The following is a 24,638-nucleotide window of genomic DNA, read 5'->3' on the forward strand; positions in this document are numbered from 1 at the left end:
CATCCTGGATGTGCCAGGGTACTTGCTGTTACACACTGCTTCCATTTCTTCTCCCTCTATTTGCCAGGAAGTGATGGGACCAGTTGCCAAGATCTGAGTTTTTTTGATGTTAAGCTTTAAGCCAGCTTTTACATTCTCCTCTTTCACTCTCAGGAAGAGGCTTCTTGATCCTCTTCACTTTCAGCCATCAGAGTGGTATCATTTGCATATCTGAGATTTTTTATATTTGTCCTAGCAATCTTAATTGTGGCTTTTGATTCTTCTAACCTGGCATTTCACATGATGTTCTCTGCATATAAATTAAGTGAATAAGATGACAGTATATGGCCTTGTCATACTCCTTTTCCAGTCTTAAACCAATCAATTGTTCTGTGTTTGGTTCTAACTTGTTTCTTGGCCCACACACAGGTTCCTCAGGAGTCAAATAAGATGATCTGGTACTCCTCTCTCTTTGGGGACTTGCCACATTTGATTGTGATCCACATGGTCCAAGTCAATGAAGCAGAAGTAGATGTTTTTCTGGAACTCCCTTGCTTTTCCCATAAATGTTGGCAATTTGGTCCCTGGTTCCTTTGCCTTTTTGAAAACCAGCCTGCTCTTCTGGTAATTCTTGGTTCACATATTGATTGATAGGAGAAGCTAAAATAACTTTATAGGATAAATGAAGAGAGGCAAAGGATCTCAGGGGAGAGAATAAAAAAAAGTGGCTATAAAGGAAGCTTTTCTTCTTCTAAAATTTAAAGAGAGATATAGCACATTATCAGGAAATGAAAGAATAGGAGGCACCAATGAGTATCAGTAGCATAGGAAAGCTAAGTAAGGGTCCAGAATCCACTGAGGCTTATGAAGATTACTAAGCACAAAAGGGGTATGTGTATGTTCAGAGCAAAGACAAAAAGAAAGGAAATGATGTAACATTAATGGTACAGACAGAAAAGTTAGTGCTTTTATTTTGAATAAAATAATGAGGCAATAAGTTGGCCTCAGAATCAGAAAGTCCTGGGTTCAAGCATGACCTATACTGCCTTTGTTTCCCTGGGCAAGTCCCTTAAACTTTCAGTGCCTGAGGCAACTGTCTTAAAGTTTTAGAGAAGGTTGTTGTGTTTGTCTTTTTTTTTTTTGAAGAGGATGGTGACATCAGGGAAATGGTGACATGACTTGTAGTTGACTTTGATTTGACTGAGGGAGGGCTGTGTAAGGTTACCAGCCTCACTTTCTTCTCCAGAGCCATCTAGGTCCAGTGGCCAGATAATCATCAGGGATGACTGGAGATGGCCCAGGATGCAATGGGAGACCCTGGCCATTTTAGGCTAAGGCCTTTCCAGGTTCTCCCTTTGAGTGAGGTAATGCCCATTCAGTGAATAGCCCTCTTAAAGAAGTGAGTCAAGGGATGGCCCCTTTAATTTAAAAAAAATCAAACTGGGAGGGAAAGACCCTCAGGGTTTTTGGTCAATAGAGAAACTATTGACATTCACTCTGAGCTAGGAGGGCCCCAAATATAACCATTAAATGGTGCTTGGACAGGGACCTGTTGTGGTCCAGTCTATGAGCTCCAGAGTGAAATGGGTTTAAGGTTAGGTCTTTGAGAAGAAAGAAAGGAAGGAAAGGAAGAAAGGAATGTAGCCAGTAAACCCCAAGTTAACTAGTTAGCTTCCAGCCATCAAAATTTGCCTTCTTTTGGAGAGGAGGAGGGGGAGATGGAGAGGGTGAGTTGAGTTACCCAACTGGCTGGCTACCCATTCAGGCAGCTTGGACTACTCACAGGTTGTGTTTGTCCTTTGTTTTCAAAGAGGACCATGATATCAGGGAAATGGTGACTTGACTTGCAGTTGACTTTGATTTGAGTGAGAGAGGGCTGTGCAAGATCACTAGCCTCACTTTCTGCTCCAGAGCCATCATCTAGAGAAGGTACTGATATGCCTGGTAGAAAGAATTTTATACCAACACAGTTAAAGGTCTAGTCCAGGGGTGGGGAATCTGTGCCCTTGAGACCATGTGTGGCCCTGTAGGTCCTTGGGTGTAGCCTTTTGGCTGAGTCCAAGTTTTTCAGAACAAATCCTTTTATTAAAGGTATTTGTTCTGTGAAATTTGGATTCAGTCAAAGGTTCAAACTTGAGGACCTAGAGGGCCACATGTGGCCTTGAGGCCACAGGTTCCCCATTCTTGTTCTAGTCCCTTGATGAGTTAACTAAAATAATTGAGACTTAGTAATTATGAGAATAAATGATACCTCAGTAGGTGTGTGTTGTTGGCAAGCAAAAGTAGTAGAATGAGGTATTAGTATGCACTGGTCAGAAAAGGAGTAACTTTACATGTGTGAAAATGTTAAATAGATTGTGTGGTAGAGGCACTCAGCCAAATGGATTTTAATATGGTAGAGCACAGTCTTCCTTCCTGCCCTGGCACATAGTAAGGAATTTGAATCTATATGCTTATGGTCCTCAAGCAATTTGACCTCCAAGTTCCTTGGTCTCCTCAGTTCTTTACTTCACTTTGTCCAAACTCAGGGATAGTCATAACTTTCACCAGGAACATCAGGTCCCCAGCAGAAATGATAACTCCATTGTCATCACTGGTCCCCATCACAGATCTGCAGTGTAACTAAGAGGTCATAGGCCTTTGGTATGCATCCTGTCTCTAGGCAGAGTTGATATCAGGACTACTCTCTTACCAGCCATTTAGTACATGTTCCTAGGAACCCTGTTAGGGGCATGGTACCAGATGTCATTCAGAGCAAGCAGTTCTTCTTCCTTCCCTGTAAGGGAAATAGAGAGTTCATAGACGCAAACCTTTTATATGCACGATTCCTGTTCAGCAGCCAATTAAAAGGCTTTTTGTCACTATACATTACGCCAACAGGAAAGACAGGTTAGCTGCTTATACTCTGAAGTGGGAGGGAAGGTCTTCTCCATTGCACATGCCTGGAAGTTGGCTCATCAAGTCTTTGGGGTGGGGTTTGAACCAGGAAGGTATATTTCAGTATCCTCTAAAGCAGTGCCAAACTCAAATGGAAATAGATCTCTGCACACTGTATATTGACTTAGAAAACCATGAGTTGACATCATTTATGGTTTATTGTATCTTTATTTTGTTAGACATTTCCCAATTATGTTTTAATCTGTGTCAGCCCTACTTGGGAATGTATGACTTTTGACCTCTCTACTCTAAAGATTGAGCCTTCACCTGTTATAAAGGCCAGGGCCAGCTTCTTTGAGCCCTACCGTCTTGCTCTCTTGTTTCCTTTTTCCTTGGATGTTGTGCCTAGTGCCTTGCACAGTGGGCAGCAACTTTGTCAGAGCATGCTGGATGGGTTGTTTAAAAGGGCAGAAAGAGGCCATTTATCTACCTTGCTGTCTGAAGATCCAGCCAAGTGGGAACTGGTGCCAGAAGTTCTGCCTGAGTTTCTGCCACTGTACAAGGAATGCCTTTCTGACCTACCTGATTGGTTGTCTTGATGATTTGGTGGGGAGGGGATGATGACTAATTTTTTTCTCGAGTTAGTATCCTTTTTAATTGATTCTGTTAACTTCATATCAGTAAAGTTGTTTTTATTGCATTCATGAGTACCTCACTATATTCAACCCTGAACCTGGATTACTGGATTGGCCTAATTTGGACCTGGCTTAGAGTAGTTATCAGAATTTAAAATGTCCAGATTCATAAGCTCTTATAGTTTTTACCATCATTTTAGGATTGATCTTGAAGACAAATATTTTCAAATTGAAAAGATGTATGGAAATTGGGCTTTAAGATATTTTCTGGGGTGATGTCATAAATTTTGATCCCTACATCTTTATTTGTCTGGTCCATGTTTGTTCTTGAACAGTTTATAGAATGAATAGTATATTTTTGGCTTAGGGTTTATTCCATTTGTGTTTAAATCATTTTATTGAGTTGAATATTTTGACCTCACAGATCAGAATATAGTCTTAATGAATTCAAAATTACAGCTTGGGCTACATTAGCTCTATGTGCACTTTGCTAGTCTCTTAGAATGGTGTTAGTAATTTACCTACTTATTTTTTTTTTTGTCAGCCTGTCTTAACAGGTTTTACTATGGAAACCTCCCTGAAGTTTATAAGTAATCTTGAAAGTGAAGGCAAGAGCTTTACTGACCAAACAGTTAATTGTTATGGTGTATTGTAGAAAGCTTTGTGTCAGCGTAAACGAAAGAATTTTTTACATTCCTAGAATAATTTTAAAGAATTTAGTCCGATGTCCCAGTAGTACTTTCCATATTTCACCGCTATTATCTGCAGTTTTAAAACTTGCTTTTTTAAGGCGATAAATTTTTAAAGAGTGTATGAATCTATTTGTTTGCAATCTGGAAGATTTTTTCCATTTTCACTTGCAAGGCATATACTGGGAAAAACTCTTCTACACACAAAAATCACATGCTTGTATCTTAGCAACCTATTTTTATACATATACATTTGGAATATTATTAGTATTTCAATTTTTAAATGTGTGAAAGTATTTTCTTCTCAGTTCTTGATGGCTAGGAATCTTAAGTTTTTTTTTCCTCATATAATTGTAGAATCTTTGGATTTTGAGCTAGAAAAGGACTTCAGAGATGATTTACTCATTTTTTGTACTCTATTGTAGTATCCAATTTAAATAAGTATATGCGTATGTGTGTGTATATAAATGTAGAACATATAGCATGAAGTAAAACAATTTCAATATAAATAACTTTTAAAACAAAGATTTTTCAAGCTACATGTAAGAACAGAGCTCCTTTTGTCCGTACTCTTAATAATTACTTGGGAACAAAGTGGGGGGAGCGGGGAAGGGAATTGACAGGTGCTAAAAATGCATGTTTGTAGTTATTTCGTGCTTTAAAAATCTAATACCTGCTTTTATTTTTAGTTCTTTATTAGTGTTTCTATCGATCTTCTCTGGATGACAGCATTTATGTTTGTTGTAATTCTAAATGTCATACTGAATAAACGTTATCTTAATGTTACTAAGAGACCCTTTTTGTTAAATGAGAACAATGGACTTGATATTTATTTTAAATGTGCCATGAATGTAGAAATTTTTCCCAGGCTTTCCTAAAGGGTAGAGGCATAGTGTATAAAGTACTGTTTACATACCTTGCAAGAGGTCAAGATGTCTAGGCTGGATTGTGTTTAAATGTGCATCACCATAGAAACATATCAGCTTATTGTTAGGACTTTTGTAGTACATTGTAATTTTTATTTCATTAGTGAATAGTACAGAACAGCTAAACATGTAGTTGGATAGCATTAAAACCACAACAACTGAAGTCATATTCATTTCAGGTATTTGACTTTTAATCATTAAAATCTGTGTGTTTCATCCTTACTAGTCTTTAGTATTTATTTGTGTTCAACTCATGTTATGTGGAGTTAATGGTAGTTTCAGAAATAAGGAAGGTTTGACTTCTAGGATAAGAGTTTTGCTTTTTTTCCTATGCCTTAAAATTAGACTATTAATAAAATGAAAACTTTCTTTTGATGCTTTTTCCTAGCTGTATGGCAGTCCTCTCTTTTTTCCTTTGATATTCATCTAGTTACCATCTTTAAGAAGGGAAGATTTTTCATCAAAAGGTACTCATTGAAATATATGTGTTTCATCTTCTATAGGAGATAAATATAGGTAGAGAAGTTTAAAAATCAGAAATTCCTGAACTACTTTTAGGATTCCATGTTTGTAATTTCTAAGCATTGAAAATTTAAATTATATGTCAGGAGTAAAATTGCTGATAATGGATTAATACATCATTAGCTTCTAATAGAGACTTTCCTCACTTTTTAAGATGAACAATAGAGACTCTCTTTCTCTGACATGATGTTTTGCTACTTCAACTGTTGTTTGAAGGGTATTTCAGTGAGTTATCCTGACATCTGGTCCATCTTTTAGCTCAGTGTATGCAAGAATGGAGTTGATTGGAAGCTTCCCCTTGGGGCTTTCCAGCTTCAGCTTCTGACTCGTAATGGAAAGATGAGCAGTAGGCAGATTTTTTGTCTTTATGCTGACCTGCTGGTGATTAATGGTCATGATAAAAGCTCTTGCTATGCTTTTTATTAATTTCAAGACAGTACTAGAACTAAAAGTTTATAAATCATAAGCAACATATTACAAAACCCTGTTCTTGGGCATTGAATATCTTAATGATATCAAGAAAGGAAGTCATTGTATTCTTTGACTTTCAGCACTTAAATGAATCAAATGAAACTGAATGCATTAATTTATTAGTTAAATTAATTTGATTATTTGTAGTCATCACTTCTTTCCTAAATTCTCTAAAGATAAAAATTCTGCTTGCTACAAAAAAGCTAAATAATCTTTTCCCCTCAACTGAACTCTACATGTAAAACATTTAGCTGATTTTATGGCTAACTGCAAAAAGAACCTTTGTTACTTGAAAAATATAGCTGATGTGAGGGAAAAAAAGGTCTCTCTCCTATCCTTACATTTTAGTAATTACCAGATATTTCTTAGAATGCTTCAATTGACAGAACAATCTTAAGTAATTTATAAGACAAGCAGGAAGAAACTTAATAATTTTGATAGGTTTTATAATATCCTGTATAACAACTAATGTTAGCAATTGTTTTTATTTGGATTTATAGCCAAAACATTTTTTGTGCTTCTTTTAGATTCACTATGCTTTGGGAGTATTGTTAAGGTGTGAAACAAATTGCTTTGTTAAGGGAGTTCTTGATTATCAAGATTCATTTCATGTAGCCAAGTTCCGTCTTAATAAATACTTGTTGATTGACTTACTTAATTGATTTTCTGTTAATAAACATTTCACCTTAGATTATATAATTTTTAAGGAAATTAAAGTCCTTTAATTTCTATTTTTTTGGCCATGGGTTTAAAAAAATAACTTTCTTAGAATGTAGTATATGTTTCTTTTCGATAGTTTTATCTAGAAAGCCTTGTACTGATAAAGCCAGATTGATTACATTTGGAATCCTACCTATAGTTGTAACTTATCTGTGTTGTTTTATCTAGTAAAATTATAAACAAAATATGTACTTTATTTAAAAACTTTCTGGACCCTGGATTAGAGCTCTCTATTGTTATATCATTCAGGAAAAAGTTAAGGCTGAGCTACATTATGGTGAACTAGTGTATCACATCTAATTTATCTTATATTTTTGTAGTTTTATGAGGTGATTATATAATATGGTTTTTATAATAGCTGACTTATCTTTTATTTATCATATCTATATTGGAAATTCAGTTAAGATCTCATCCAAGGTAGGAATTCTGTGTTATAAATTATTAACAACAGAATAACTTGATCTTTCATTTCTCATTCCTGTGGTCAGTTACTAATTTTGAGTGACATAACAGTAAACCATTTCATGGATGTACCATAGGTTCTTAGCTCATTTAGTACTTAGGTTCTCAAAGTGGGTGATACTGCCCCCTGCAGGGCACTAGAATGATCCGGGGGGCAGTAATAGCCTTGGGTGCAATTTGGGGACTTTGAATAAAAATAAGGGGGCAGTGGTAGCGTAAGGAGAGAAGAGAAAATAAGAAAAATTTGAAAAACCATCCACATACGTTTCATCTGTTCTGTAATAGAGTTAAAGTTGTAGTGATTACATTATTTTCCAAATAAACACACAAAATGCAAGCTATAGCCAATCAATGGTCAAATCTGCTGACAGGTCTTAACAAGTAAGTGTTGACAGGAGAGTGTGTTTTTGGGGAGTCCAGCATGCATTGGTAGGAATACGTGCGTGTAATGACTTGTTTACAATATGATACTATACAGTTACATGACACAATATTGCATTATCAAAATTTCAATGCAGGAAAACCCCCACAAATTTACAATAAATTGTTAAATTTAAGATGTCATTTAAAAATATTTTCTATTTTTTGAAATAATGCAAATTTTAAAACAAAACAAAACATTCAAGGATTAAAGAAAGTAGATTTCCAGCGGGGCTCCAAGTAATTTTTTTAAGGGCATGGTAGGCCAAATAAGTTTGGGAACTTCTGAATTAGAACATTGTACTAATAAGACCAAGGTTGTAGATTGGACCCTTACTAAGGGCCCACGTAATTTCACACTGAAAACATCTTTGTATCCCTGGACAACAGTCTTAAAATTTGTCACAAAACAGTTAGGAAAGAATGTGTGGATATGTGTTCTATACAAACCCTACCATTATTGGAGAATTAACTGAAAACTTATATCCTACTGATATCCTACTATATTGTGCTGTATATAAATATGATATTTGATTTTATAGCATAAATAATGAGGAGGCAGAAGTTCTGAGACAAAGTATTTTGAAGCAGGTATTGCATTGTTTAACAGTGAGTGGGAAGGAAAATTTGTTAATTTATATCCCATCTTATCTTATTAGCTAACCCTAGGTAACTTAGAAGTGAATTGCATTTTACATAAAGTTTTGGACTAGGCTGTTAGTGATATATAGGGTCTCCCAAAAGTTTTAGTGCAATTTGAAGTTCTAATAGATTAAAATGAGTTTGGGATACCCTGTACAAAATATCATAGAAAAAAACAAAGGAAAATGAGAACAGCTTTATTGAAATACATGAAGTCATGAGAAAGAGATTAGAAGAGATACTGACATAGCTGTGGAGAACCATGAAGAGGAGGAGCCACCTAAACTCACTCTAACCAGTAATACTTACCCACTTGTACCTTCAGCCTCAGGCCCACCTCTATTGAGAGCAGTTATGCCTCTGGGGAGCAGTATGTAAGGAAGCACTGTTTCGTGGGACCCAGTATCAAGCTTTATTTCTGTGCCCTGTATCTGTTACTTATAGCTTGCCTGAGTATTCTTGTCTTGTTACCCAAACTGTTTACCTTAGCATCCTGCTCCTCAGCACTCAGACCCTTTGCTATTCCCTAGTTTCCTACTTCTGTGGTCCTAATCCCTCAAGCAAAAGCTTCATTTGCTTATCAGTCTTTGAGCTAACTGATCTTCCTGTGCTCTGGACCCTGCAAGCTTGCCTAGACCTATAATTACTGTCCCTGGCTTACTTGAGTGTACCTACTAGCCTGCTTCCTATCTTGCTGCAGTCCTGCTTGCTCCGTTGCCCAAACTACAGTCGGACAAATAGTTTGGATTAGTTATACAAGGCGCTTACCAAAAGTGATGAATTTTTGATGTAGAGAGTAGTGTAAAAGAATGGTGAGAATGATCTGCCTGGCTTCTGCGTGACTCAATCATTTAACTTCTCTGAACCTCTGTTTTGTCACATTGATCCAGTTGGACAGTTGGATCTCTGTGGTTTCTTTTAGTCTCCAGAGTGCTGTGGTTATCTTATGGAATAATATTTATTTAAGATGTGGCCTAGGACCCAAGATTTATTTTGGGCTGTGTAAATATATTTGCATCTCCCTAAATGCAAAATTCAGCTCAGCAAACATTTAAGTGATTACTGTATGCAGATCAGTTAACTAATCACCAAATATTAAGCACCTACTATATGTCTGGCACTGTGCTAGATCCTAAGGATCTGTGTACAGAGAATGAAATAATCCCTACTCATAAGGCACTTTCATTTTATTGGGAGAGATGAAAGGACATATAAAAATATATACAGCATAAATATTAAAGTGAATAAATACATATATGTATGTGGTATATATGTGTATATACACATACATACACACATATATGTAAATAGTTAACTACAAAGTCATTTGGGAAGGAGAGCACTAACAGTTACCAGGATTAAAAAATGCTTCATGCATAAGATGGTGCCTGGGTGGTATCCTGAAGAGAGAGGTAAGAAGGGACTGCTTTCTAGGCATGTGGTCTCAATGTCCTAGGTGCTAGGGGAAACATAAAAATTAGATGGTGCAGGGTCAACCTTGGAAGTTGTAGAATTGTAGAGGGGTATGATATATCTTCACATAAGTATAATACAAAATAATACATAATTTCATTGAGGGGATGAAAAGCACAGGTATGATGGGGATTGGATTGGAGACTTCCCTCATGGCGCATACTTGAGGGTGGGGGGGAGGTGTCATCCCATAAAGAAAAGATGGAACTGAACTGAGGTTGTGCCATGGATACTTGGGGAAGCTCATCGTTAGTAACATACTGGTTGTTGAATTTTGTGCAAATGCCTTAGGTTATAGACTCAGCTCTGCTCCTTGGGAAGCTCTCTTCTCCCCCATCGTTAGCATAATTAACGGGGTGGGCTAATCTGACCATCCTTCCTTTGCTCTCACCTCTTCTCACCCCCCCAACATAGGAAACAACATGGGCAAAGGAATAGAAATGTGTTCATGTGGCCTAGTATAGTCCAGTTTGGTTGGAGTACAGAGAACTTGAAAGGAGATAGGAGAATAGCTTGATCTGAGGCTAAAAAGGTAGGATTGTACCAGATTATGGAGGGCCTTATTCACTAAACAACAGGGAACTGCTGAAGACTATTGGATTGAGATATGACTGGAGCATATCTTTGCTTAAGGAAGGTTGGTCAGGCAGTGGTTTGAAGGGTAAATTGGAACCAGGAGAGAGTAGAGACTGGAAGATCTGTTAGAAGACTGTTGCTATATTCTAGGTGGGTGGTAATGGGGACCTGTACTAGAATGGTGTTGGTAGAATAGAGAGAATGGATCAGGTGTAAGTGAGGTGGGCAGTTAGGTGGCACAGTGGATAGAGTGCCGGGCCTGAAGTCAGGAAGTCTTTTCTTCCTTAGTTCAAATCTGGCCTTACTAGCCGTGTGAATTTAACCCTCTTTGCCTCAGTTTCCTCATATAAAATGAGCTGGAGAAGGAATTGGAAAACTACTCCAGTATCTTTGCCAAGAAAACCCCAAATGAGGTCATGAAGAATCAGACACAACTGGAAAAAAAAGACTGAACAACTACAAGTGAGGTAGAAGAGACAGAACTTGATAACTGACTGGCAGTGTGAGGGGTGGGGAAGGAAAGAACCACAGATAATAACACCAAAGTTTTAAACCTAAGAGGCTGAATGAATGCCATTGACAGAAATAATGAAGACAGAGAGAAGGTTAGGGAGAAGGGTGTGACCTCTGTGTGTGTGTGGTAAATTTGAGATGTGTGAGCCACATTAAAATGTTTTTAGGCAGTTTGAGATAGAGCTAGCGATATAGATTTCCTATAATTTATATAATTAGAAATGGTAGTAGAAGCCATAAGAGTGAATGAGGTTGCCAAGGGGAGAGTATAGAGAAAGGAGAGAAGGGGGCCAAGGACAGAGCCTTGAAGAACACTCATGATGCTATCATGCATTCCTCTGTTGGGTTTTCTGTGAAAATGCAGGTATATAGAATTGAAATTATTGTACTCATCTAATAGGACTCTAGAATGGTTTTACTGTAATTTTCTCTATTGTAAACTCTACAAGATTATTTAGTACTTAGTAGTGCTTAATGAACCTGAATTGGAAGAGACTGCTTATGTGTTAATTAAAGGGGGCATTTCTAAGTTGTGCTTTATTTTTAAAAGTTGAGATTTAGTGATGTCTAGAAAATGATTTTTAAAAACTGGCCATTAATTGTCAGTGATTTAAAATATTTGAAATTGTGTTTATAATTTTGTGGGTTACCCTTTTGCTGCTCTTACAGAAGATGCTAATGTTTTAATTTTTAAACTCTTACATTTAATAACTGAAAATGAGACTTTTAAGTTTGTAAAAAGTATTTTATATTCATTATCTCATTTGAGCCTGGCAACAACCCTGTGACATAGGTACTATAGATATTATCCATATTTCACAGATGAAGAAATTGAGTCCTAGGGAGCTTCAGTGATTTACCCAAAGACACACAGGTCTCAAGACTTCAGAGCCAGTCATTTCCCCATTATGTTTACTGGATCTTTTCAACATTGACCTCTCATGATGAATTTTTGCCTCATAACTTCTTTGTTGCAGAATATAGGCTTGTGCATGTACGTGTATGTATGTTTTTCTTCAAGATCTGTATTAATTGTTTTGAGACATTTTCAACAAACTAAGCCTATACTGTTATCAATAAAGAGTGGTTATGGCAGAGATTATGGCTACCTTTGTTAGTGGTGGTGTCTTGGGAAGCACTGCCAATTGGCTATTTATACTGGGGCTTGTAGTTGTGGTAATCTCTTTGAGAGGACTATTTTGAAATGACTGTAGAGTTCTTATAGGTATTTGATGTTTTGGATGTAATTTTGAGTAGGAATTTAGAAAGTATTAGGTAATAGCGATATCACATGTAAAGGCAGTACCCCGGGCGATCTTCATGTTCCATGGTTGAACAAGCAAGTGACTGATTTGCTGTGGCCAGTGTAGCAAATTTAAATCTGGCCCCCACAACTAAAACTTAAAAAGTACTGCTGCACAGTTCAGTGTCTTCTGAAACACCTGTGAAACTGCTTCCTTTGGTAGCTTCTGATCATTGTAACACAATATCTGGGTGTTTCCCACTGTTAGATCCTTGCTGTATTTGTGTACCTTGCTCATTAGACTAAATAAATACGTGAAGTAATAGATCATTGTTGGTAATGTTGTGGTTATTAAGTTTTCTATGTCTTTGTGGCCTAATTATTAATATTAATGATTTTATTAATAATAGCCAACACATATAATCCTGAAAGATTTTCAGTGTTTTACAAATATTGTCTCGTTTAATCATCGAAACAACCTTTTGAGGGAGGTGCTTTTATTATTCCTCTATTATAGATGAAGAGACAGAGATTAAGAAAGGTCAAGTGACCGGTCACACAGATGGCAAATGTTTGAGACAGGCTTTGCACTCAGATCTTCCTGATTCCAAGGCGAGTGCTGTACTCTGTGCCACCAGTCTATATGCATGTTGAAATCCTTGTGGCAATCATCTTGTCTGGTGGTATTTACTATGATGAGCCTACATGTTCTTTTAGATAGAATAGTTTCTCATTAATGCTAGAATTCTGGGATTCCCCTGCTTGTAAAGAGTTAAAGTTTCAAATTAAATAAATGTCTGAGATTCCTTGATTTCAATCTATAGATATTATCAAGATATAGATATACCATCTTGAATCTTGCCTATACCCCAATATAGGCCATATCTCTAAAGTGATCTCTGTCTCTCCACCACCCCTCTCTCTCCCTCTCTCTCTCTCTCTCTCACACACACACACACACACACACATGCCCATTCCCATATAACCCTGTGGAATTTCCTCTGTTCAGGAGGGCACATGCTCATATATACATATATATACTATAAGGAATATTGCAAGTTTTTTATTTTTTTATGTGTGCTCAAAATACTGATTATTGTAGACTTCCCTGAGACTATGTAAAGTAGATTGGGGAAAATTGTAGCCTAAGCATACAATAAAAGTATGAAGTTTGACAGTTATTCCCACCATAAACTTCTCCCTCTTAAGTCCAGCCAGATTAATTGGATAAAGAGGGTGAGGTGAAGGTTGTAGTATGGACTATAGTGGGGTCAGAAATTAATCAACTTTTCATCTTTTCTTGAAATTCACTTTATTGAAAAGTAATCACTTAGCTTCAATAGTTGGACAAATAGAGGTTAGAGCAGTGATGGTGCAGTGGATAGATGCTGAACTTGGAGTCAGGAAAACCTGAAGTCAAGTCTTACCGCAGATTTTTACAAGTCATGTGATCATGGGCTAGTTACTTAATCTCTCTAAGCCCCAGTTTCCCCATCTGTAAAATGGAGACTAAACCTTTAATACCTACCCCTTGAGGTTTATGAGGCTCAAAAGGGACAGATAGACCTATATGTACACAATATATACACAGATTATAATATATATATATATATAATCTTACATGTATCTCATATATATGGATCTATATCTTGATATATCCATATATATATCTATAGTATCTATAAGTTTTAAAGTTATTTTTATTAGATAAGCTGTGACTTAACAATTAGAGTGAAAATAGTTGAATAAAAAGCTCAGAATAAATAGTTTGAAGTGGCTACCAATAAAACTTTGTTTGCCTTATTACTAGTTGTCCCCTGTGCCTGAAATGTTCTCATGACTTCCTTCAAACTCTTGATGAAAATCCCACCTTCTACAAGAAACTTTTCCCCTTCCCTCTCAGCGTTAGTGCCTTCCTTCTGAGACGACCTCCAGCTTACCTTGTCTAAGACTTGCATGTGCATCTTGTTTAGATATTATTCCTCTTCTTTGCACCCCGTTAGAATGTGGGCTTCTTGTAGGCAGCAGTTGTTTTTGTCTTTCTTTGTATCTCCAACTCTTAGCACAGTATCTGTCATATAATAAATGCTTGTTGACTTGACTTATTCTTTGGCTGCATTAGTAGGATAGTATCGTCCAGAACAAGGATGGTGCAACTGCATTCTGTATGGATTGTATAGGGAGTATTATGCCCAAGCCTTAGAGACAAGGACTACCTGGAGCAAAAGAAAGCTACTAGGAGAGTGAGAGGACCTTAAAACCAAATGCTAATGAACAAATAGGTTAAATCCTAAAGAAAAGAAAACTTGTCAGGATAAGAGGGCATGATGGGCTGCCTTCAAATATTTGAAGCTCTGTTGTGTTGAAGACGTAGTAAATTTATTCTTTGTGGTTCCAAGCAGCATTGTTTAAGGTTTCCTGGGCTTTTGGAAAATGTTATTTGCCATATTCATTATCAGATTGGTCCTCCTGGGACTCCATCCCAGAGGATTTAGTCTAGACAACATTACAGTTTTGTGGCATGGAACTGAGGAATTTTATAATTGTTTAGGATAGTTCCTATTTCTTAATAAGAAATCACGAATTTATTAGTAATATATCCCACCAAAGAGGCATCTTTCTTGAATATAAACTTTTTCAGTATTAATTGGGAGAGTTTACTATTACATTTCAGTTTCTAAAATTACTGGACCATAGAAAGTTGCTCCAATATTTTAAGAAAGGCTCCTCTTTGAAAATTAAGTCATTTACAGCTACTAAGTTTGTGACATTATCATAGTATATACATACATACATACATATATGTGTGTGTGTATATATATATATATATACATACACACATATACATACACACACACACACATATATATACACACACACACACACACACACACACACACACACACACACACACATGTTTATAGTTCATTTAGGCTGGGCCACAAACCTATAAAAGCAAAGGAATCTCACACTTTGGAATTGAGATACTCTTATCAATGGATGTAATAAGGTAGTAATGAGGTGAGGTGAAGTTCAGCATACTTAAACATGTTCCTTAACTGTTTTCTGAATTTCAGCTTGTTTTGTATATTTGTTTTCCTGGGCTCATTTTACTATTTTAAAAATACTTATATTTGCATTTTTAAGTTAGAATATTTGATCTTCTATTTAAAAATTAAGATAGATAAAACTTTATCTTCCAAATAAAATTCTACCTAGGATTATATTATCTGTATATGAAATATGTTAAGTGTTCCTTGGCAACTCTGTGAAATATCTAGGAGAATTCTTGGTGATTGAGCTATCTCTTAGAAAAGAGAATGCTATACTTTTTACCTGGGTTGCAAGGTAGCAGACAAGAAATAGAACTTGATGGGGAAGTAAAAGCTCTCTGTTAGGGCAAATACCAGGGACACCTTATAGGATATTTGGACCCTAGGTTGGAGGAAACTATTCCTTTTTTCTTTAAAGCAGGATTTCTCTGTGGTATACAAAAAAAGTGTGTTCATTGTATGGCACTATACAAATTTTATACTTTTATTTTTTTATTTTAGAGAATTTTATATCAGATATTAGAATTTGATGTTATAGAATTGGTGATTTGTTTATTTGCTTCCTAACTAATCTCTCTATTTTTGATGTCTTCTTTTTTAATTCATTCTTGATCTTGCTGTTAAAATAATGTGCACTGTTGCTGGTATTGCTATTTCAGGAACTTTTAAAACTGCCGTTTAAATTTCTTTCTTTTTTTTGTTCTTTGGCCCCATATGGATTCCTGCTTTTTTTTGGTTTTCTGGTTGTTTTTAAAGTTTTTTTTCCTAATTATCCACATAAAATAGGAAGAAGAGATTAAAAAAACAAAACAATGGAAACTGCCAAATATCTTTGGTTTGGGAATATTGTATTGGTTCTTGGTCAGATGTAGTCTCATTCTCCTCTGTACCTTTTTAGTATCACTGTTGCCAACCTAAGTTTCTATGTAATTATTAGCTGGAGGGAGGTCTGGTTATTCCTATGAATGACTGCAAATGGGATAAACTACCCAAGGATAATTCTTTGATATGGAACATATGGGGGCAATTTTTACAAATTTGTTTCGAGGCACTGCAGCAAATGCCAATTTTGTTGTCCACCCCCTAGTTCCAGGTCACAAATCCAGGATGAACTGAGAAGGAGACCTGCATAGTGCATTGACATTCCTGGGTATGAAGGCACCAGGCTGTGTGTGTGGAAAAAGGAGGAAGTTTAGAAGTCAGCAGCTATAGCAATGATGTGGCTCAGGCCCCAAGCTCCAAGCAGAGTTTAATTTCTAGAGTCTAGTCTAGACTGTAGGGAAACAATCAAGGCCAGGCCTGCACGAGGATTTAGGGCAGCCTGCCTGAAATCCTTTGGCATGCCCATGGGCCCATAAGCTTCTCAGAAGCAGGTTGTGCAGGCCTGAATTTGAGGCAGAAATCCCAGACTGAAGGGGAAGGCACAGGTCTACCTCTTGGAGCCAAAAGAACTTTCTAGCTGGCTGACAGGGGTGTTCTACTTATGAGACTTTGCTCTGGATCAAACTACTTTGGGAGTACTGAAAGCTTGCAAGTTCCTAGCCCAAACTGCTCTTGAGAACCTGGGATAACCCAACACTCAGTAAGAAAGAACCCATAAGAAAGAAGCAACCATACCAGCCCAGACCTTTCCTCCAGAAGTGTGCAGAACCTGGTCATAACATCAAGTCTGAAGTCAGGAAGTAGGCTAGAAGAATGAGCAAACAAACACACAAACAGTCACCATCATGAACTCTTATGGTGGCAGGGACACTCAAGACATAAAGACAGAAGAGAATGACTCTAAAGTATCTACAAGCAAGGCTTCAGAGAAAAACAGCATGGGCACAGACTCAGCTCGAATTCCTGAAAAAGATGAAGCAAAAGTTTAGAAATAAGAGTTTTAAAATGTTTTTATACATAGATTGAGAGTGCTTGAGGAAAAAAATTGGAAGAGAAATGAGAACAATAAGAAAGAATTGGAAAGGTTGCTTTAGCTTGGCACGAGAGGTACACAACTTTGCCCAAGCAAGAAACTTCCTGAAAATTAGAATAGACCAAACAGAAGCCATAGACTCCATGAGGTACTAAGAAATATTTAAACAAAGTCAAAAGGCTGAAAAAAAATAGAAGAAAATACAAATTTCTCATAGCAAAAACAACTGACCTGAATGATTGAGGAGAAAAAAATTAAGAACCATTGGATTGTATATGGATATCATGACCAAAAAAAGAACCTATGTGCTATATTTCAAGAAATCTTAAAAGAAAATTTCCCAGATCTCTTAGAGCCAGAGGGTAAAGTAGATATAGAAAGAATCCATCAGTCACTTCCTTAAAACCCAAAATGAAAATTCCCAGGAATATCATAGCCAAAACTAGAGCTAAAAAATCAGTGACCTTTGCCCAGTCATATAGATTTTGTGCTTCAGTTTCTTTATCTGTAAAATTGACATGAATACTATAAGATTTACTTAGCTCACAGGGTCAAATGAGATCATTGTGTTAAACACTTTGCAAACCTTAAAGCATGCTATATAAATATCTGTTGTTGATAGTGGTATTATTTCTATTCTTTTATTTCCATCTTAGGTGACTGAGCCATAATAATATTTCTAATTTTGTATCTTATCATTTTTGTTTTCTCTCCTTCAAAAACTTGAAACGGACTATTTCAAAGGCTGTTGAATAACTAAATATATATCCTAGGCATTCATTCTTAACTCAGAGTTACTAATACATTTTACCTATTTAAAAAAAAAAACATTGCTTTATAATTTATAACAAACTGGGCTATAACCTTAACATTAGTATTTATAAAGTTATATCATAGAGTTAGCATTATAGTTTAAAATTTTTATATTGGTCTTAAAATTTTGATGTTAGTTCTGTTTTCTGGTATTACTTTTCAGGCCAAATGTAATAAAAATACTTTCTCTTAGTTTTGTTTTTTTCTTCCTATTTTGGTGGTTAGATCTCAATTAGTTTTAAATTACAACATCTTGATCTTCAGGAAAAAATTAGTTCTATATTTAAAATAATTGTTATAACGTAATGCTCTTAGTATTGTGAATTAGTGAATGTCCTGTCCAATGCAGAGAAAGGAATGATGTAATCCATAAAACTAATGTAATAGCCATACAGAAATAAAATGAGCAGTTCTTTAGCTGCACACTTGAGGGCTCTGTAGACTGTGAAGAGCTACATAGAACTAATTGCAGTGGGAAATTCTGTTCTTAAGTAAAGTGGTACATGGTACCTAAATTGTGTTTAATGCTGGCTAAGTTGTTTGGCTATATGCCATAATTGGCCTTCCATTCCCTTGATTGAAATCATAGATAAAAACTTGCTAATCTCCTCTCTTAGCTGAAAGTGTTAAGAAAGTAATCCATCTTTAAAAATGACTTTGCAAAATTATATGGTATAAAGAATGTTTTTATGGAATCATGAGATTAATGAGAAGTGTATTTTATTTCCAAGTTTAAGGTAATAGTATTTCCCATGGGTTTAAAAGGAAAAATCAACTAGAGAACCCTTAAGAGGTGTAAGCACTTAGTGTTTTTTCCTCTGGAGTAAAGCAACATTTTTTCCTCTATAAAGAATTATTCTGTAATATATGATTCATATAATAGAAATCTAGCAAATGGAGTAAAGTATTTTAAAATTTTATTCTGGTTACACTTTTCAGGGAATCAGAGCACGAATTTTGGAAACTGTTGTTATGCTGATTCTTCTCGCACTGCTTATTCTTGGAATAGTATGGGTGGCGTCTGCTCTCATTGACAATGATGCTGCCAGTATGGAATCTTTATATGGTAAGGGATTCATAATTCTAGATGCTTTTAAATTCTTGTATTATGTTTTAATCAGCCCTTGGAAATGATTTCCAGCATGGCTTATGCATGTGGCCACCTATGTACTTAATATCAGTGTAGATTGTTTAAGCAGCTTCCAAAATATCTTTGGTAATTGCCTTTTGTTTCTAAGATGCCACAAAGAGTTTTCCTCTGTAAAGTTAAAAAAAATTTCTTTTTTCCAAATCATTTTGCTCTGTTATCCTGCAGAGGAACAGTTAGTAAGATAAAGTCCTTAATTTGGTTCATCCTTTCAGCCTCACATCGTGTTACTCCTCCATTCCAACCCTGCCTTGGAGCATTGGCACAAGCTCTTAATCCATGCTCTCCCTTCTCCCAGATCCCTGCGCCCAGTTAATGTACTCTTTTCCTCAGATTACTGTGTATTTACCTATCTGGGTAGAATCATTGAACTAGGGCTGGAAGGGATTTCAGAAGGCTATCTAATCAAGTTCCATCTTTTTATGGTTTGGGAAACAAAGGCCCAGGGAGAAGAAGGGCCTTGCCCAAAGACCTACAGGTGGCCCAGTGGATAGAGTACTAGGCCTGGGGTTAGAAAGCCTTAAATTTAAATCAAGCCTTAGACTTTATTAGCTCTGTGACCTTGGTAAAGACACTTAACCTCTTCTGCCTTAATTTTCTCATCTGTAAAATGGAGATAATAACAGCACCTCCCAGGCTGGTTGTGAGGATCAAATTGGATAATATTTGTAAATTTCTTTGCAAACCTTGAAGTGCTATATGAAGACTAGTTGTTATTATTAGTTAGTGGTACTACTTGAACCTAGATCCAGACTTCAGAACTAATTTTCTTTCTATTATGCTACATGTTGCATGTACTCAGTATAATAGAAGCTTGGTGAAGATACTTTCGTCTTTGTCTTTTTATCTCACCAACACAATGCCTTACATATATTAGGTACTTAACAGGTTTTGGTTGAATTGAATTAGTTTCACCAGATTTAAATAACCAGTTTTAATGTTTAATATCTCAAATTGTATATATACCATATTTAATGTACATATTAAAAAATTTTTGTTACAGATCTCTGGGAATTCTACCTACCTTATTTATATTCCTGTATATCATTAATGGGATGTTTATTACTTCTTTGTAAGTATTCTTCTGATTACTGGAAATAAGAACGTTTGTTGATATTTGGGAAACTTTTGCTATTTCAGTAGCTAAACGCCTGTAGATAGGAGGTGAAGTAAACTATATTCTTTCTCATATTGGATAGTTACAACAAAATTTAAGTATGTTGACTTTATACACACATATTAAACATATGTACCGATGTGGCATCAGAAAACTCGCCATCTATTTTATTGTACACATACATAATTTCAGGGTTAAAAAAATGTAGTTTCTGGTTGTTGCTAGTTCCTTAATATTCTGGTCTGATAAATTAGTTTGCTGCATGACATTTGCTCCCTTCTTTGCCTGGCTTTAGCTGTGCAGTAATAGCCATTTTCCTTTACTTTGGTACAGCGCAAATTTGATATTAGTTTCGAATTGTACCTAAGATGGATATCTTTGTCTTCTTTTGGCCCTGAATCTTCTAACTCCCACCTACTTCAGTCTGTCTTTTTCGGCATCCATTTGGCTTTCTTTGATCTTGCTAGCATTATTTTTACTAAATAGAGACTTTTTTTTCCTTTGAAATAGTAATATTTTGCAACATTGCCACCAGTTCTTTCCATTCAGATCAGTGTAATGTCTGTACTAATACCCAAATGAGCAATAATTTTATTTGAAATTGCTATTTAGTAAGAAATTTCATTGACTACCAGCTTTCCTCATATTTTACATTTTACATATATAAATATCTGTATATTAAAAACTGTATCATTTATATGTTCATATACACATTTCAGAGTTTTATGTGGCTTAACCTTTTAATGTTTAATATAATTGCAATAATGTTACTTAAAGGAATGAATAAATAAAGCCATTCATATTTTAAAGATATTAAATGTTGTCTTATTGCTACTTGCCAGGGTCTGAGTGCATAAGTAAAGATTTAATACAGTATTATATCGTAGTAGATTAGAAGATATACTTTAGGTTTTCAGATATTACATTTTATTTTATGCTTCAGCTTAACATATATACTTTAAAATGTTTTATTTTTTAAATGATAGTACCTATTTTAAAAACCCAAAGCAAGAAAAATTCGAAATAATTTAAAAGTAGAGTTAAGATTTGTCCTTCTAAACCTAGTGTTCTTAATTTTGAATATCTATTCCACACTGATACATCCGCATTACTGGAAGGGCACAAATAATCCAAAACATTTTTTTATTCAGAAATTATTTCTGTTTCATTTTGAAAGAAATCTTCCTCCATATTTACCTTTAATTTTTTTTAATTAATAGAGGTTAAAATTAGATTCCATTCCCGTATCTGCAATGTGGTAAAGTAGCCTGGAACTCTGCTAGGTTTTTGCTAGCAATGTCACATTGTGATTAAAATTTGTTATAGATGCATCATATGTGGATAATCAGTAGTGGACTCTATTATGCTTGGACTGCAGATCATGCCTTCTTCCATGTGCATAGTGAAATACATGCCTTTATTACATGGAATACCTATAACAATAGGTGTTATTCTTGACCTCTGACTAAAACATTATAATGATAGTTTTCTATAGTGTGTCATAACACTTTTTTGTATTGTAGCAGTTATAACTTATGGAAGCAATGACTTAAACTACAAAAATATTGTTAACTATTGCACCAAGCAGCAACTTTTATTATTTCTGTTTAGTGTATCTCAGTTCTAATTATCAGCCCAATTGATTCTGTTACTCACAAAGCTAAAAAAACTAAAAAACCTGAGATTAAATCTTGAGTTGAGAAATACATGGGTTTATTTCTTTGTCGATGTCCGTATTTAGTATTTTAGGGATTCCTTTGGAAAAAAACTAATAGTGAAAAATGTTTAAGCCATGTTTCCTTGGTTAGTTGAATATAATAAAGCAAGTTTAAATTGTTTAACCATTCATTTGATTATACTGAAGTTCACATTGACCTAGTGATATTTAATGTATCTTTTCCCACTATAACATAGACTACCAAGTAGGTGTTAGTTTTGTACCTTAACATCTTAGAATGATGATTTAGTGCATTATTTTATTTCTAATGAAAATAAAAATGTTAGTCACATGGATGACACTCTTGACTGTTTTCAGTATCATACTTATTATTCTACTCACATTGAATTTTAATTTGTTTAAAATGTTCAATGATGACCTTTCTATTGGGAGTCTAAGACTGATTGCATTGTTACACTTCAGTGCTATAGCAAATGTTTTAACTTAGAGGAAGTATCAAAGAGAGGGGCACTGTTTAGTTTAAATGAGTAATTGATACTCATTGATATTAAAATGGTTTCAGTTTGGTAACGTATAATCTGTCATTTTTCTTTGTACCAGGCAAAAGTTAAAAATTTCTATGTGATATTTGCCAAACATTAAATTAAAAGTGACAATCTCAATATTCCGTGAGAATGCTGAAATAGGACCATCTTAATTTGGATGTGTTATGGTATATATAGATTAGGAATGTATTTATCTCAACTCTGAAATCTAAAATTCTGTCTCTTAGTAAACAATTTATTTTCTACAGTATGCACACCAGTTGGACTTTCACGAATGTTTACAGTCATGGGTCAGCTGTTGGTGAAACCAACAGTAAGTATTTAGTAGTCATTTTTTCTACTAAAATAAATGTAATTGCATTTGAACATCTTTTAAATTACATTTTAGCTTACTGTTTAGCAGTTATATATAATCCTTAATTGTGTGATTATAGGTCTTATTGGAAAAATTCCCTTAGTGCATTTAAAATCAAAGTTTCTTAATCCTTAAAGGCATGAGCCATTTTAGCCCAGCATCCTGCTTTCTTAGGTGTATCATAGGAACTAAGTGTTGGAAAGAACCTTAAAGTTCATGTGTTTATTCTCCTTATTTAACAGAAGAGGAGACTGAGGCTCCACAAGGTGAAAGGAGTCTCTCAGAGTCACAGATGATTTCTGGACAGTTTTTGTAATAAACAGAAACTTTAGAGTTTTTCAAGATTTACCATAGAAATATACCTATGTATCTGGTTTTTTACCTAGGGGAGTTAGTCTTAAAATTTTATATATATATATATATATATATATATATATATATATATATATGTGTGTGTGTATATATATATATATATATATGTGTGTGTGTGTGTGTGTTACATGTATATGTATTTATTATATGTAATTTTTAACATTGAATTTTTCGTCAGTTTTCATTTTAATTGGTAGTGATTCTGAATGATTTCCCATTTAGTTTTTCTTTGCAGATGAATTACTAGATAGATGTACTAATGGAATTTGCTACTTTCCCCCCCAGTAAATCTTTTTATAAATGGAAGAATCCATTTGTAGTATGAATTAACTTTATCTAATTTATCAGTTTCATAAAATTGAGTTTTCGTATGTCTATATAAATATAAATACAGATATTTTAAAGAAGGATGCGCTCATTTTAACATAATATCTAGAAATATATTCATTAAGCCAATCTCATTCACATGTATGATATATTGTATTAAATTGATTATTTACATAGTTAGACCTTGAGAAGTAAGGTCTTGACTATTTGCACTAATGGAGGAAATTGGGGCCCAACTATTCTAAAAATTAGTCATTTTTTGGCTTTGTTATGTGTTTTGGCATTTGCACTTGTTATGTATCATATTATTTAGGAACCTATTTATGTGAAATAATGAAACTACACAGTGAAGACCTGGCTTCAGAGAAATTAAAAAAAATGCAGTTTTATACTCTTATTCCACCTGATAAACTCTTCCATTAAAGTTTTTTTTTTCTGCTGGAACAAGGGATGAATAATAATAATAATTATCTTTGTGTTGTGATTTACAGTTTATATATACTTTCATATGTATTATTTCATTTGATCTGCATTGTAAGGTAGTCAGGGCAGTACTACTGTCCTCATTTTACAGATGAGAAAACTCAGGTTTATGATGGTTTAGTGACTAACTCCAAATCAAGCAGCTAAAAAGAGATGGAGTTGGTCTTAGAACCGAAATCTTTTGACTTGAATTGCTGCACTGTAACATCATACGCCCCAGGATTAAGCACATGCAATGTGATGTGAACAAAGCAAATGATTAAAGAATATACTGCTAATTTCTCACTGTCAGATGCAAAAATCAGATCAAGTCAACAGGTACCTACTATGTACCAGGCACTATGCTACTACCTAGGTGAGGTGAGAGGGTAGCATGTATAATCGAATTAACCAATATTGTTTTCATTTTCATTTAATTTAGAGGGGAATATGACATGATGGAAACATGTTATATTAAAATGGAAATCCCTCCATTTCCTTAATTGGCCTCGTTATAGGTTGACTTTGATAAAGGACAGTTAAATTTCATTATGGTATTTTTGAGGTATAAAAAGTGGCAAAACATTACATATCAATGAATTATTTTATGGGTCATTTGTGCCAAATTTAATGTGAGCGTTTGACAGGTTGGTATACATAAGTAAGAAAATAAATGCTGAGCTAAATTTTTTAGATCCTTTCCAGT

General features: G+C 35.0%; 1 protein-coding gene across 1 annotated transcript in view; it reads left to right on the plus strand.

Annotated features, from left to right (window-relative positions):
* Positions 1–24,638, plus strand: part of LMBR1 (limb development membrane protein 1) — a 198,603-nt gene that overhangs the window by 109,952 nt on the left and 64,013 nt on the right. The window contains exons 6-8 of the mRNA XM_036761244.1: positions 18,869–18,995; positions 20,080–20,148; positions 22,665–22,729. Coding sequence (XP_036617139.1) covers positions 18,869–18,995; positions 20,080–20,148; positions 22,665–22,729 — 261 coding nt within the window. The remainder of the gene's footprint in view (positions 1–18,868; positions 18,996–20,079; positions 20,149–22,664; positions 22,730–24,638) is intronic.

The sequence above is a fragment of the Trichosurus vulpecula genome, chromosome 5, assembly GCF_011100635.1.
Source record: "Trichosurus vulpecula isolate mTriVul1 chromosome 5, mTriVul1.pri, whole genome shotgun sequence".
Lineage (NCBI taxonomy): Eukaryota > Metazoa > Chordata > Mammalia > Diprotodontia > Phalangeridae > Trichosurus > Trichosurus vulpecula.